The sequence below is a fragment of the Aspergillus fijiensis genome (genome assembly GCF_003184825.1).
Source record: "Aspergillus fijiensis CBS 313.89 unplaced genomic scaffold BO72scaffold_16, whole genome shotgun sequence".
Lineage (NCBI taxonomy): Eukaryota > Fungi > Ascomycota > Eurotiomycetes > Eurotiales > Aspergillaceae > Aspergillus > Aspergillus fijiensis.
Genome location: NW_024468992.1, coordinates 338,711 through 351,791, shown reverse-complemented (window position 1 = coordinate 351,791; position 13,081 = coordinate 338,711). Strand labels below are relative to the sequence as shown.

The following is a 13,081-nucleotide window of genomic DNA, read 5'->3' as shown; positions in this document are numbered from 1 at the left end:
CCGGCCAGGCCATGCAGCGATTGCCTTAAGATGGCAAGCAAAGCGGCTCTCAAGGCAGTGCGCACGGCGCTGGACTCGAACGATTTCGAGCTTGCAGCCGAGAAAGCCAAGGAAATTGTCCAGAGAGACCCTCAAATTTATCATGCGTGCGTATCAGTTCATCCCCTCAGCCCCTCACCCTCTGAGACTTTTACCCCCTCAGTCCCGCGAATTCCGCGTGTCTAACTTGAATTGCCCGCTAGCAATGTCTTTCTGGGTCTCGCGCTCGACAAGCTCAACAAGAACGGTGAAGCCGAAGCGGCCTACCTTTCAGCTATTCGTGTGAAGGACAACGACAAAACAGCCTGGCAGGGCCTCCTCAACCTGTACGAGAAACAAGGCGCGCATAAGCTCGATCAATATCGTGAGGCAGTCATCAAACTTGGCTTACTGTTTGCTGAAGTGTACGTGTCTAAACCCGCTCTACGCGTATTTAAATGATCGGTCTGGCTACTGACTGATCTCAGCGATGACAAGCATCGTTGTCAGGATCTCCTGGACAAGTATGTCGGCTTCGCGAAGAAAAATGGTTCTCGATCACAATACAAGAAAGCTCTTGAGCTGCACCTCCCATCGTCGCCGCTTTACGAATATCTTCAAGGCAGGATCCCGCATCCGTCCCATACCTACCTCCGTCTGATTGAGATAACGGAGTCGGAGGAGAAAGAATATATAAATCGGGAGATCGGGGAAAGACGCACTCGTCTTGGCGCAAAGATCGATCAGGTCACACTGGAGGTCAAGAGGGAAGCTTTCAAGCGCAGCGAGTTGGAGCAGCTCTATCGCGGGATCGTGGACTGGTCTCATGACGACCAGGTTCGACGCACCTATGAGGAGAAGTCTTTGCAGCGCGCCTATGACTTTCTGACAGTCCTGCCAGCAAATGAGAAGGATGCTAAGCGAGTGGAGGTGCTGCAGGCTGCTCGTGACATGGTCATCATCAAGCATCCTTTCGAACTGGCCTGGAAGATTGTGCTGGAGTGGCATGATATCCAAGAATTCCACGAATGGGATCGCAACTTCCTCGATGACTTCATTGAGTTCTTTCCCGAAGACGGACTGTCCAAGGTCCTTAAGGGTTTCCTTGCCAGTGATATCTCTCCTTTCCCCAAAGAGACGAAGGAGCCAGAAGAACCTAAGCAAAGGAGAGACTCCAAAGCGGAGGAACCTGAATCCGACGAGAACAATGGCGAGGTGAATGAGTTGGCTGCTCAAGATCATCTTCTCCTAATGGTGGAAGGTCTTGAAACTTCGTCAACCTCGATCGTCGCACATCGGATCGTAGGAGAACTCTATTTGACACTTGAAGAGTACGAGAGTGCCGCGGACATCTGTCGTAAAGGTCTCCGAAATGTTCACGACGTGGTCAAGCGGGCGGGGCTCGATCTCACAAACAGCACCGATGCAATTAACATCATACTTGCAAATTCACTCATCTACCACCAGTCCCCTCGCTACCATCCTGAGGCGAAGGGCATCTTCGAAGTGATCTTGAAGCGGAAGCCGACTTCGACGAGCTGTCTGCTTGGAATCGGTCTTATCCTTGAGGTTGATGAGGACTATCCAGAAGCTGTGAACTTTCTGGAGCGTGCGCTGGCGCGGGACCCATCGAACATCAAAGTTCGAGGGGAGCTGTCCTGGTGTCGGGCGCTCAACGGCGACCTCGAAACCGGTCTTGAGGGTCTTCAGGAGGTGCTCTCAGAGCTTCGCGAGGCACAATCGGAAAATAGGGATTTCAAGGCTGAAATCCTCTACAGGGTAGGCTACTGTCAGTGGGAGATTGATCCAGCACCAGCTGCACGCAAGGATCGTAACGGCGCCTACGCTAGTTTCCTTGCTTCGATTCAGACCAACATGAACTTCGCGCCCGCCTATACCAGCCTTGGACTGTACTATGCAGACTACAAGAAAGACAAGACCCGAGCCAAGAGATGCTTCCACAAAGCCTTTGAATTGTCCCCGTCTGAGATCGAAGCTGCGGAGAGGTTGGCACGCACATTCGCTAGCCAGCGGGACTGGGACCTCGTCGAAGCCATAGCCCAGCGCGTGGTGGATTCTGGCAAAGCCAAACCAGCTCCGGGCTCTAAGCGCAAGGGCTACAGTTGGCCATACGCAGCTTTGGGTACTGTCCAAATCAACAAACAACAATACCCGAAGAGCATTGTGTCGTTTCAGGCAGCGCTGAGAATAAAGCCTGATGATTACCATTCATGGGTCGGTCTGGGCGAGAGCTACCACCACTCCGGAAGGTATATTGCTGCGACTAAAGCTTTCGAGCACGCACAAGCCTTAGAGGAGACGCTTTCGAGCACCGACAAGGAACAGATCTGGTTTGCGAGATACATGCTTGCGAATGTCAAGCGGGAGCTTGCCGATTATGATGATGCTATCGCGAGGTACGAGGATGTGCTGAAAGTCAGGCCAACGGAGATTGGCGTCTTGATCGCCTTGCTTCAGACGCTTACCGAAAGCTCTTGGAAGAGTCTGGAATTGGGACGGTACAATGACTGCATTGAGCTTGCGCGACGAGCGATTTCGACAGCACAGTCACTTGCCATGGAAAGAGTCGATGTATTCAACCTCTGGAAGGGCATTGGAGACGCATGCAGTCTATTCTCTTACGTGAAATCCAAGGCAGACAGGCTGCCGATCGATGAATTGCAGAGCCTGCTCACAACCCAACTGGAGCCAACAGCCTTGGACATCATGACTGACGTGGACGAAGTGGGCGCGGAAATCCTCGTTTCACTAACCTCTGAAGACGATAGCACCAGCCCGGCGAACAAATGTCTCTATGCCGCCATTCTAGCCTACAAACGTGCCATCCAGGTCTCACTCCGGGATACTCATGCTCAGGCTGTTGCCTGGTATAACCTCGGCTGGGCCGAATACAGAGCTTACAGAAGCCTGCAGCTCAGCTCAGCCTCCGAGAATAAGAAGCAGACTCGCAAATTCGTCAAGACGGCCATGCGTTGCTTCAAGCGAGCCATCGAACTGGAAGCCGGCAACTCGGAATTCTGGAATGCACTTGGTGTAGCGACTACAAGCATGAGTGCCAAGGTTGCCCAGCATTCATTCGTGCGAAGCCTGCATCTCAACGATCGCAGTGCCCAGGTTTGGACAAATCTAGGAACCCTATATCTCCTTCATAATGACATTCAGCTGGCAAATGAGGCCTTTACCCGGGCACAGTCTACCGATCCAGACTATGCACCGGCTTGGGTTGGCCAGGGCTTGCTTGCTCTTTTGTTCGGTGACTCGCGGGAAGCAAGAGGCTTGTTTGAGCACGCCTTCGACATTTCCAATTCATCGTCACGGTTGCCCAAGAAACAATACACAATGACCTTGTTCGACCATCTCATGTCCGATTCTTCCATTTCTAACGAGATCTCGCAACTCATCCAGCCCTTCTTCGCCCTTCACCAGCTCTCCAGTCAGGAGCCCTCTGACTTGCCATTCGTCCATCTCTCTTCCCTTCTAGCGGAACGAATTGGTGAGTTTGCGAATGCCGAAACGAGCTTGCGAACTGTTTGTGCGGGAGTGGAGGCCGAATACGAAGTCTCAGAGTCAGCGGCATCCCTCTCTCGATATGCGCAGGCCAACGCTGATATCGCCCGTGTTCTTCTTGCCCGTCATGAGTACGAGGAAGCCGCCGAGAAGGCGGAAACAGCACTTATGCTCTCTGGCGAGGAGGACGCAGAGAAGTTCGATCCTGAGACGAACAAAAAGCTGCGCCTGTCAGCGCACTTGACCGCTGGGCTGGCACACTACTACTTGAAGTCCATGGACAATGCCATTGATATGTTCCGTGATGCGCTTGGAGAGGCGGACAATGCTCCAGAGGTGGTGTGCCTCTTGGCGCAGGTGCTGTGGGCCAAGGGCGGGGAGGAGGAAAGAGCCGTCGCTCGCCAGCAGCTGTTCGACTGCGTTGAAGAGTATCCTGACCACATCGGCGCCGTCACCCTTCTCGGAGCCATTGCGCTACTGGATGAAGATAGAGACGCGGTTGAGGCCGTCCAATCTGACCTCCGCAGCATGATCACTCGCGATGACATAGAGATCCATGAGCGCGGCAAGCTCATCAAGCTTCTCACTGCGGTGTCTACCCTGGGATACGGAGATAACTCGGATGTTCCTGAGGATACTCGACGGATTGGAGAAGCCACTGCAGCAGTGATGAGATCGCCTGCCGAACCGCAAGGCTGGGTGGAATTGTCATCGGCTACGCAGGAGCTGTACCCAGCTGAGATGGCCGTCAAGAGAGCTTTGCGAAGCGTCCCTCCCCGCAGCAACCTGGAAGCCGTTGATCTTGCTGCTGCATACGCACAGACCGGGAAGGCGAGCGACGCAATGAGGGCGATTATGGTGGCACCATGGCAGCAATCGGGGTGGGAAGAGCTGAATCATGCAGTCTTGACGATCGAATAGTCGCTACCTTTGCACCACTTTCCAAATGTGAGATAGACGAAGATTTACTTAAAGAGCTATTAGATAGAAACGAGTCACGAAAAGAGAAGGGGGGGCATACCACAAATGCAAATATTCCTCTCCGTCAGCGGTATCAACCTGACGACTGATCCTCACCTTGCATCTCCGTAATCCTCGCCAACAACCTAGCCTTTCTCCCCTCTTTCCACGCCTGATCCATACTTTCGATCTTCCCTCCCAGGAGCGTAATGCAGTCCGGCGTGAGCAATATCATCCCGCGCGCCACCGTCGCATTCCGTATGACCATCTTCGCCCCAATCGCCAGCTTAGCCACAGATATGCCCTGAACGCGCTTCAATTCAATCGCCACCGCTCTCGTCCCCGCCGCGTCCTGTACGATCAATCGATGCGGTCCATGACTTTTATTCTCGGACGACGCAGTAGCACCAGCAGTATTTCCGCTGCCGGCCCCTTCTTCATCATCACCCTCCTCGCCGCCACCACCACCAACATTAACGGCCCTCACAATCTCCCGTCCGCGGATCGCCTCCCCGCGCTCGACGCGCTCGATCGCCTCGACCTGACTCCACAGACTCGTGCCGATGTCCTCGATATCCAACACCTGGACCGGGACGGGGCCCGGGAGCCGTCGTTCCTGCACGGAGAGATCGAAGATGTCGCCCGGCAGCAGGGCGGAGGGGTGATCGGTTTGGAGGGAGTCGCGGAAGTCCGAGGCCAGGATGCGGAAGAGCGCGGTTTGCGTCAGGGCGGAGATGGGGACGTTGCGTTGCAGGGCTGCTGTCGTGGAGGAGACGAAGCTGTTGAGCCAGGTTGGGGAGACGGGGAGGGCTTTGGTGGTGTGGAGGTGGGCTGAGATTTGGGATTGTGGGGTGGTCATGGTTCTGACGAGAAGTTTGGTTGGGTGTTTGAGGTGAGGTTAACGCGAAACTGGGTTTTAGGTTGGGAGGAAGAGGGGTTAGATGGGAGAGGTCGGAAGCATGGTTTTGAAGTTGTTGTGATTGTTGCGTTGGTGTGAGGGGAAAGGAGCGGGAAATTTGGAGAAATTGTTTGGGTTTGTTTCAACGTTGGTTGCGGTTGCGGTTGCGGTTGCGGAGCGGAATCCGGGGTGGGGAAGAACGTCGAGTCCCCTAAACTACCTCCAGCTTCCCTACACCTCCTTGACAATCAACTTACATTCATCGAGACGTGAATTACACCCTTTTCTGGTATAGTCATATACGTGTCTTACACTCTTCTATTGTCTTTCTACTGCTCGCATAGGTAGCAACAAACAATCCAGCCCACCTCCCCCTTCACACCACAACCACCACCATGTCGACACTCTCCTCCCCCCGTCCGTCAATTGCTTCATCGCGCGCCCACTCTCCCACCCCGACCTCCTCCCACCGCCCCTCTCTGGACACATTGAACACCAATCTCGGCTACAACGGCGGAGGAGGAGGGCTCAGCGCCTCCTCGACCCCCTCCACCGCGCGAGCAGTCTCCCCGTCCCTCCACCCGCGCCGCAACCGCGCCGCCCTCCGCGATTACTACAACCTCCGGCCGAGCGATGCTGCCGGCACTGGCGGTGCCGGACGCCGTTCGCGTAGCATCCCCCGCCCGAGCGAGGACCCTTCCGTCAATAACAACAACCACCAATCATCATCATCATCCGTCGTGGCCACGGGGACGGAACTCGACAGCCCGGACTTCGACCCCCAGCGCTACGTCAACCAGCTCCTGGCCACCTCGTCGCTGTCCACGGTGCTGAAGGCCGAGAACACGCTGGTCGGGGACATCCGCACGCTGGACAGCGAGCGCAAGGCGCTCGTGTACGACAACTACTCCAAGCTGATCCGCGCGGTCGAGACGATCGGCAAGATGCGGCGCAGTATGGATGAGCGCGGGGCGCCGTTGACCATGACCAAGACCCTGGGGCCGGCGATTGCGTTCGTCGCGGAGACGGCCGGCGGTCTGATTCAGGAGGGCGAGGAGCAGCAGCGCCGGATCCGGGAGGCGAAGGCGGCGACGGTGGGGGCGGAGCGGAGGAAGGCGGAGAGGCTGACGGTGCAGTGGGTGCTGGGCGCGCCGGAGAGGTTGGAGAAGCTGGTGGCTGAGGGGAAGGCGGAAGAGGCGGAGAAGGATTGGGAGGAGGTGAGGAAGTTGCTGGGGAAGTGGGAAGGGGTTAAGGGGGTTGCGGAGGTTCGGGAGGCTTGTGAGAAGGTCATGGATCGAGGGGATGAGTCGTCTTGAGGTGAGGCACTGGTGGTAATTTCACGCAGAGCGGCAAACAAGCATGGGGATCAATTCCGCTGTGCTTGGTTATGACATGGGGCTTGTTGGGGTTGGAAGAACGTGTTACCCTCCAGGCTTGCTTGGTATGGCAATGATGATAAGGAAGGCCTCAAGTCGGGCGTTGAGTTGTCTATCCCCTTCGTCAATCAGTGCTCATACAAAGCTCCGGGATCGGCATATCGAGCCTGCTAGGTTCTTTTTGAGCCTCAAGTCACGGCGAGTACGCTGAAATGGCCGATATGTACACATTCTTGAATCAACAATCCAAACATCCAGCAGCTCGCTCACCACTCACCCCGCAACACGTCTCGACTCGAAAACCGACTCGCCTTCAATCCCCACGGATTGTTCCCCATGATCTCCAGATGGGTGAACGCATCACACTTATAGTATATGGGCTTCTCATTGGACTTGACAAGCTCCAACTCTACCATTCTCCTCAGCACCCGAGCCACGTCCTCGCGGTCCTCATGATCGTGGGTATAGATTGCGATCAGTCGCGCCCTCCCCTGCCCATCATCCGTTGCTACCTTGGCTCCGAATCCCAGCTCTCCGCGCACGGTCGCCTCGGCCACCACTGTCCAATACTCATCGACCCGATTCGCCGTGATAAACAGCATCCACTTCCCGGACACGACGCCCGTCTGCCTCGCCAGCATGAACAGCTCGCTCTCCAACTCCTGCCGCCGACGGTGCAACGCCCGCGTTGCCGCTTGCTTCGAACCCGCCGGGGCCCTGTCCCGCTGCACCTGCAACGCGGCCCTGTCATTCTCGAACCGATGCAGTGCCCTCGTCCCCTCCGCCACGAGCCTCGCGATATCCGCTTGCTGCGGTCTTTTGGGCTGCTGAGGTGCTGCGACGTAGATCCACGGCCCGGCCGCATCAGCGGGGGTACTGGATGGCGTCAGCCCCGTAGCTGCTACGCTCGAGACTGCGCGTCTCACGCGGTTGCACTCCTCGGAGGCAGAGACATCCGTCATGATCGTGTCGCCGTCCGCCTCTTCTTTCTTCAATTCAGTCGTGCGCTTTAGAGCGTCGGGTGGTGGAAAGCTGTAACACCGAGGCGGCGCAGCGCCATCGTCCCCATCTTCCGTCTTAATACTAGTACCGCAGTCCATCTCGGCTGCGTTCTCGCTTGCTTGTGTTTCTTCGTGTGCCTTCCGCCTCGCACTCAACGCCTTCCGGCGAATATTGTTCAGCGAATGCGGATGGATCCTGTTCCAGTAGTAGCCGATATCGTAACTCGTAACCAGATGTTCTAACCGCTTGACCTCTTCGTCGTCGTCGTCATCATCGCCTACCTTCAATAATCAGTATTGTCCACCCATCAACGCCGAATGGTATTAAACTAGGAAGTTAATGGAAATCCTAGGTATAATGCAACACCCACCATAAAAGCTCGACTCATCCGAAAGATCATCGACCGATAGATCCCAAGCCATGGGTTCAAAACTTAACTCACGTGAAGTCCTTCTGGTTGGATGAGGGTAACCGTGGCTGTGGCTGCGGTTGGGGCTGTGGAACTCTAGCCGCGGAAGTACGCGCGGGGTGGTTTGGGTGGTGGTGGTGGTGTTTGGGTCGAGGGGACGGGGATGATGGTTGTTAGGATCAAGAGCGATGCCGGGGTTGGAGTCTACAGTCTTAGGTAGGATTTAAAGTGGGACGGAGGGAGGGGGACATGACGCAATTACTTTTGATTCATCTATGTGTTTCTGGGATGTGTGTTTGTTGGTTTGGTGGTGGGTTTACTGTCAGTGGTTGGGGCTGTGTTGAGGGAGTGATGTATACATGTTGGGTGGGAGAGGGGGTTCTTTGTTTGCTACGCTACTGTACGCTGTGCTTTGTGCAGTGGAGGGAGATGGAGGTGTTTGAGGATGGGTGTTTTGTGTGACATGTGGGGTATAATTGGGGGTTTTATTGTGTTGGGTCGAGGAGTAGGTGTTTAGTTTAGCAAGTTATTATTCCTGTTTGCGCCGATATATACTTAGGTTGAGGGTAACGTCGGGTAGCTGCAGGCAGGACGGGAAGTCGATGACATTTCCTATTGTGTGTATTTTCTTGGATGAAGAACTTGTTTTAAAGAAAGATATAAGGACCACGAGACAGAGCCCACATGTAAGTCCTTTGAATGCAGAAGATGAAGAAAATAAATCAGGATGAAGCTTGGTCTTTTCTCTAAATCTGACCTTCTAGATACAATCACCCGGCCTTGAAAACCAAAGGATCATCCTTCAAGAAAAACTCACGGGATGAGGTTAGACATACAGGCCACTGATATGCACGACAAGAAAGAAGATATCATCAACCATACAGGACGAGTCCGTGTCTTACGATGATATCTTCACCCGGAAAACCAGTGCCTGATTGTCAAGGTCATATCCCGACTCATCCGCATACTTGAACCGACCGAAGTTCATGCGACCTGGTTCAACTCATTAGCCATTGACTCGTCCAGCTCTCCGGGTGGCTTTACCATTCTGTGTAATAAAGTCATTGTCACTCAAACTAAACAGAAAGTACTCCCTCTCGCGGGCGGACGCCTTCTTCTGCCCCGGCTCCACGGGCACCAGCGCCAGGCTCTCCCACTTTTCATTCAACAGGAAGCGATCCTGCGGGCCACCGTTATGCAACCCAAACTTGGCCAGCTGGCTCTCGACATTATAGTCCAAGAAGGGACAGTACTCCGCCGGGGTAATCCCGGTGTCCAAGACCCCCTTGGCCGAGGCGATGGACCCATTAACCCCGTCAACTCCCCGCCACCGTTTCAGATCGGTGGTGTTACTCGTGATAAGCACGACGTCCGCATGCCGATAAACAGACAACGACTCGTCCTGGCCGTGACCGAACCCGGAGTCGCGCGCCAGGACCAAGAATGCCTTGTCGTCTGGATCCCCCGCGGCGGCGACGGCCGGAAGCAGGTGTATCTCAGACTGCGCGGCCACCACGTCGTGACCCTTGGTGTAATCGTAGTACGTGGGTAACATGACCACATACTCGTGCTCTTGGACCGGGATCTCCGCGGAGATGTCGTACTGCAGGAGACGCGCGGGACGACGGTACTTCTTACTGGTGCCGCCCTCCTGGTCCAGAGCGGATTGGATCATCGTGTAGAGGGTCTTCCCGTCCGGGGAGATGGTCAAGGCCTCGAAGCCTTGGTTGTTCGCGCGGCCAGTTGCAGGGTCTTCGGGGATGGGGGTGTCGTTCGGGTCGTAGATGGGGGGGCTGTCGGCGCTGAAGCTGATGGACTGGTTGCGGTGCGGGATGTAGGCTGCTGGGGGCTCGATGGCTGTCTTCATCCGGCCGGTCTGGCGGTCAAACCGGTAGACGTAGGGCCCGTATTCGTCGGAGATCCAGAAGCTGTCCGGGGTGAGGACGAGGCCTTCGGCGTCCAGGGAGACGCGGTGACCGCCGTGGCCACTGTTGGGGTCGTCGTTGAAGCCATTGCCGGTGTAGATCGCGGCCGGTAGCGGTGGGAATCCTGGATAGTTGAGGGTGTCGTTGAAATCGGCCGAGGCGTCGAGTCCGGTTAGTGGTTTGCCGGTGGGATCGGTGAGCAGGAGGGAGTCGAGGTAAGTTAGCTGTAGGTTGGGTCTGGATGGACGATTGGCGGAGTTGTTGTTGCTGGTTAGATGGAGGGTGACGTTGAGTGTATGGACGCGGGCTTGGTAGTTGAGAGTGCCGTTCGTATTCCTGCATTTATTCTCAGCACACGAGGCCAGGGGAGAGAGAAATACAACAATCCAGGAGGCAATCATACCAGCCACGATCGGGGATGCAGTAAAGCAGTCCGGTATAAGTTTCAGGCCCAATGCGCCGCCAGGAGTCCAAGTCAAAGGCGGCCGAGCTGCCAAAGCCACCTAAAGTGTCGCCATACTTGTCTGTGGCGTTGGAAGGAATGTAGCCATAGCCAGCCAGGCCGGAGTAGGTGTAAGTATGACTGCCGCAGCTGGTCCGGTTCACAACGTCATTGTTGGCTGCAGCAGCAGTCCAATATAGGACTGAGAGAGTGTACAACCACGAGGAGTCGCGTCGCATGGGGGGTAGTTTTCAAATTGTAGGTGTAATGAGGAAAATGAAGTCAATTGGAGACCTTGAAAAGAGCCGGTGAAGTAACAGGACTTATTCTTATTCATAAAGCACTTTCGATGGCGGATAGAGATGGCTCCGAGGACCGGAAAGCTACTACTACTACTAGTAACTAGCAAGGATCAAGGAAGGATCCAACAGAAGGAAGACAACGTGGGCGCATCCAGGCCTGCAATTCGTTCTAAACCTGTGGAGGACCACGGCCGAGTAGGCCATAGCCAAGGAAACAAGTAATTGCATTGCATTCGCATTATTTTTAGTTGACTGCAGCGGTGATCTTCACACTGACTTCATCTCATCATCGTCATCGTCATCGTCCTCATCTTCTATCATGCCGCGTCGTTGTTGGCCTGCCATGTCCTACAAGATACTTTTTGGTCATCGCAGCTACCCAATCTCATTACTGACTCTCCCAAGTTGTCGGAACGGTAGGATAGTTCTTCGCATCGAGACCAAGATCTTCATAGATTGTATCGTCTCCTGTTTGATGTTAGTTGCATGCCTCGAATCAGACAGTCTGAAAGATCCTGAGGGAGCACTCACCCCGCAGAGATTCCACCCGCTCCTCGTTTTCCTGCTCTAGGTGCTCGAGCTCTTCTCCAGGCTGCACCTCATCAGCTTTCTTGCCATCCTCCTCTGCAGTTGCAGCCTTTCCAAGCTCGTCCACAGCTTCCCCAACCACAAGGAACTGTGCGTTGGGATAATCGATGAATTCAGGCTCCAGCGGCCTCCAGCGGTAGTCGCCGAATTTAGCAAGCACACTGTCATCATCAGTCAGCAAATGTACGTGGACCACGGTAAGGAATGCCATAATTGGGGCGGGGGTCAGACCTGTCGGGATACTCGGGATCTTTAGGAAGTTGAGCGTACGATGGCCCAGGGTGTTTTGGGTTCTTCGACTGCACAACCCAGCTGCCCCGTGCCCGGAGGCCAAAGTCTTCCTGAAGTGATCCAATCTGATCAGGAATTGTGAGAACGTAAGCCAGATGAGAGGTTCGTTTGGTAGATGTAATTGCGTAGACGCCTTCTGCATACGGACGGGCATCAGGAACGGTACGCTCGCCTTGGGTGGCGGTGTCATATTGCCCTCCAGCAATGAAGCTTTCCTGCAGTGCTTTCATGGATTGCCCAGCCTTTTCGACGAATCCCATAACTCGATCACGACCAGAGGTCGGGAATCTTTTCTTTGGAAGAGCCATCAAGCGACATTTGGCACCAGTGTCAACCGGGCCCTGCTTTGCGTCCAAGGTAGCTCCCAAGGGAGTTGGTCGCAGAACCACAAAAGTGCGCGCAACATCATCGACACCCTGAGGATCAGTCACATTGACTCGGGACCGGTAGAAAAAGTAAATAATACCCTTTTCAAGGATGTTTGACGGAACCTTTTCCTCCCTCTCCTGCGAGGTTTCGACGCCAGCTTCGTTGCCCTTGGCGGGAGCCAAATTGGGTTCTTTGGTTTCTGTTTGAATGTCTTCGGGTTTGTTCTCATCACCCAGCTCCATTTTATCTTCGGGCTTGTCGTCGGCCTTGTCTTCTTTCGCCGTGTCTGGCTGCTCAGTGTCAGGCTTCGCCTCTGACTGCTCTTCTGCTTTTTCTTCTGTCTTTGTTTCTGACTCGGTTTCTGGCTTGTCCTCTGACTTGTCCTCTGGCTTGTCCTCTGGCTTGTCCTCTGGCTTGTCCTCTGGCTTGTCCTCTGGCTTGTCCTCTGGCTTGTCTTCTGGCTTCTCGCCAGGTTTCTCTGGTCCTCCTTTGAGCTCTCCCTCTGGCTTAGCTGCAGGCTTATCGCTCGGCTCTTCGGGCTTCGCTTCTGACTTTCCGGCCTGCTCAGAACGACCTACATAGGGTCAGACAACATACGCGGTGGTTATGCGGACTTACTCTACCTTTAGGTGGTTGCGCATCAATTCCGGTCGTGGGCTGCTTGGCTTCGTCCGGCTCTTTGTCGGCCTCTTTTTTGCTACGCTTAGACTCCGCTCCCTTGTCAGCACTGCCCTTGCGCTTTGCGCCAGCAGTACCTCGGCTTTTAACATCAGGAGCCGCCGCAATGGCTTCCTTTGCCTTCTGGGCGGCCTGGCGAGTCGATGTTCGGGTTGCCATATTTACTATGCGCGCTGGGGCTTGTCAAGCAAGTTCGTAGGCCAATTGAGGAAGGGAATTGGTTCGATGGGTGATGATAACGACAGGATAATGGTAGAAGGTGATCTGTTCGCCGTAAGCCGACAAAGAGAGCAGT

At 54.9% G+C, this 13,081-nt stretch overlaps 6 protein-coding genes across 6 annotated transcripts; 2 read left to right on the top strand and 4 right to left on the bottom strand.

The window, feature by feature from the left end:
- Positions 1-30: 30 nt before the first annotated feature.
- Positions 31-4,467, top strand: BO72DRAFT_426427 (SKI complex subunit tetratricopeptide repeat protein SKI3; the record flags this gene model as incomplete). The annotated part of the gene is made up of 3 exons (XM_040942949.1): positions 31-146; positions 243-443; positions 507-4,467. 3 exons carry the CDS (start codon positions 31-33, stop codon positions 4,465-4,467), a joined length of 4,278 nt encoding a protein of 1,425 aa, XP_040802697.1.
- A 40-nt stretch (positions 4,468-4,507) lies between these two features.
- On the bottom strand, positions 4,508-5,586 carry BO72DRAFT_68085 (OB fold domain-containing protein). The gene is made up of 2 exons (XM_040950612.1): positions 4,568-5,586; positions 4,508-4,514 (listed from the first exon to the last, which is right to left on the bottom strand). Exon 1 carries the CDS (start codon positions 5,363-5,365, stop codon positions 4,601-4,603), a length of 765 nt encoding a protein of 254 aa, XP_040802696.1. The 5' UTR covers positions 5,366-5,586; the 3' UTR covers positions 4,508-4,514; positions 4,568-4,600.
- Positions 5,587-5,799: 213 nt separating this feature from the next.
- On the top strand, positions 5,800-6,699 carry BO72DRAFT_362182 (uncharacterized protein; the record flags this gene model as incomplete). Its single annotated transcript, XM_040940751.1, has 1 exon — positions 5,800-6,699. A coding segment is annotated over one exon (900 nt), but the record flags the coding sequence as incomplete, so codon positions are not given.
- BO72DRAFT_446896 (DUF1917 domain-containing protein) lies at positions 6,660-8,184 on the bottom strand. Its single transcript, XM_040944406.1, has one exon. It carries the CDS (start codon positions 7,878-7,880, stop codon positions 7,047-7,049), a length of 834 nt encoding a protein of 277 aa, XP_040802694.1. The 5' UTR covers positions 7,881-8,184; the 3' UTR covers positions 6,660-7,046.
- BO72DRAFT_401497 (uncharacterized protein) lies at positions 7,939-8,387 on the bottom strand (the record flags this gene model as incomplete). Its single annotated transcript, XM_040942182.1, has 2 exons — positions 8,153-8,387; positions 7,939-8,059 (listed from the first exon to the last, which is right to left on the bottom strand). Coding segments are annotated over exons 1-2 (171 nt in total), but the record flags the coding sequence as incomplete, so codon positions are not given.
- Positions 8,388-9,089: 702 nt separating this feature from the next.
- On the bottom strand, positions 9,090-12,945 carry BO72DRAFT_467557 (uncharacterized protein; the record flags this gene model as incomplete). The annotated part of the gene is made up of 7 exons (XM_040946841.1): positions 9,090-9,184; positions 9,236-10,452; positions 10,520-10,760; positions 11,253-11,328; positions 11,459-11,609; positions 11,680-12,533; positions 12,727-12,945. 7 exons carry the CDS (start codon positions 12,943-12,945, stop codon positions 9,090-9,092), a joined length of 2,853 nt encoding a protein of 950 aa, XP_040802692.1.
- Between the last annotated feature and the right edge of the window lie 136 nt (positions 12,946-13,081).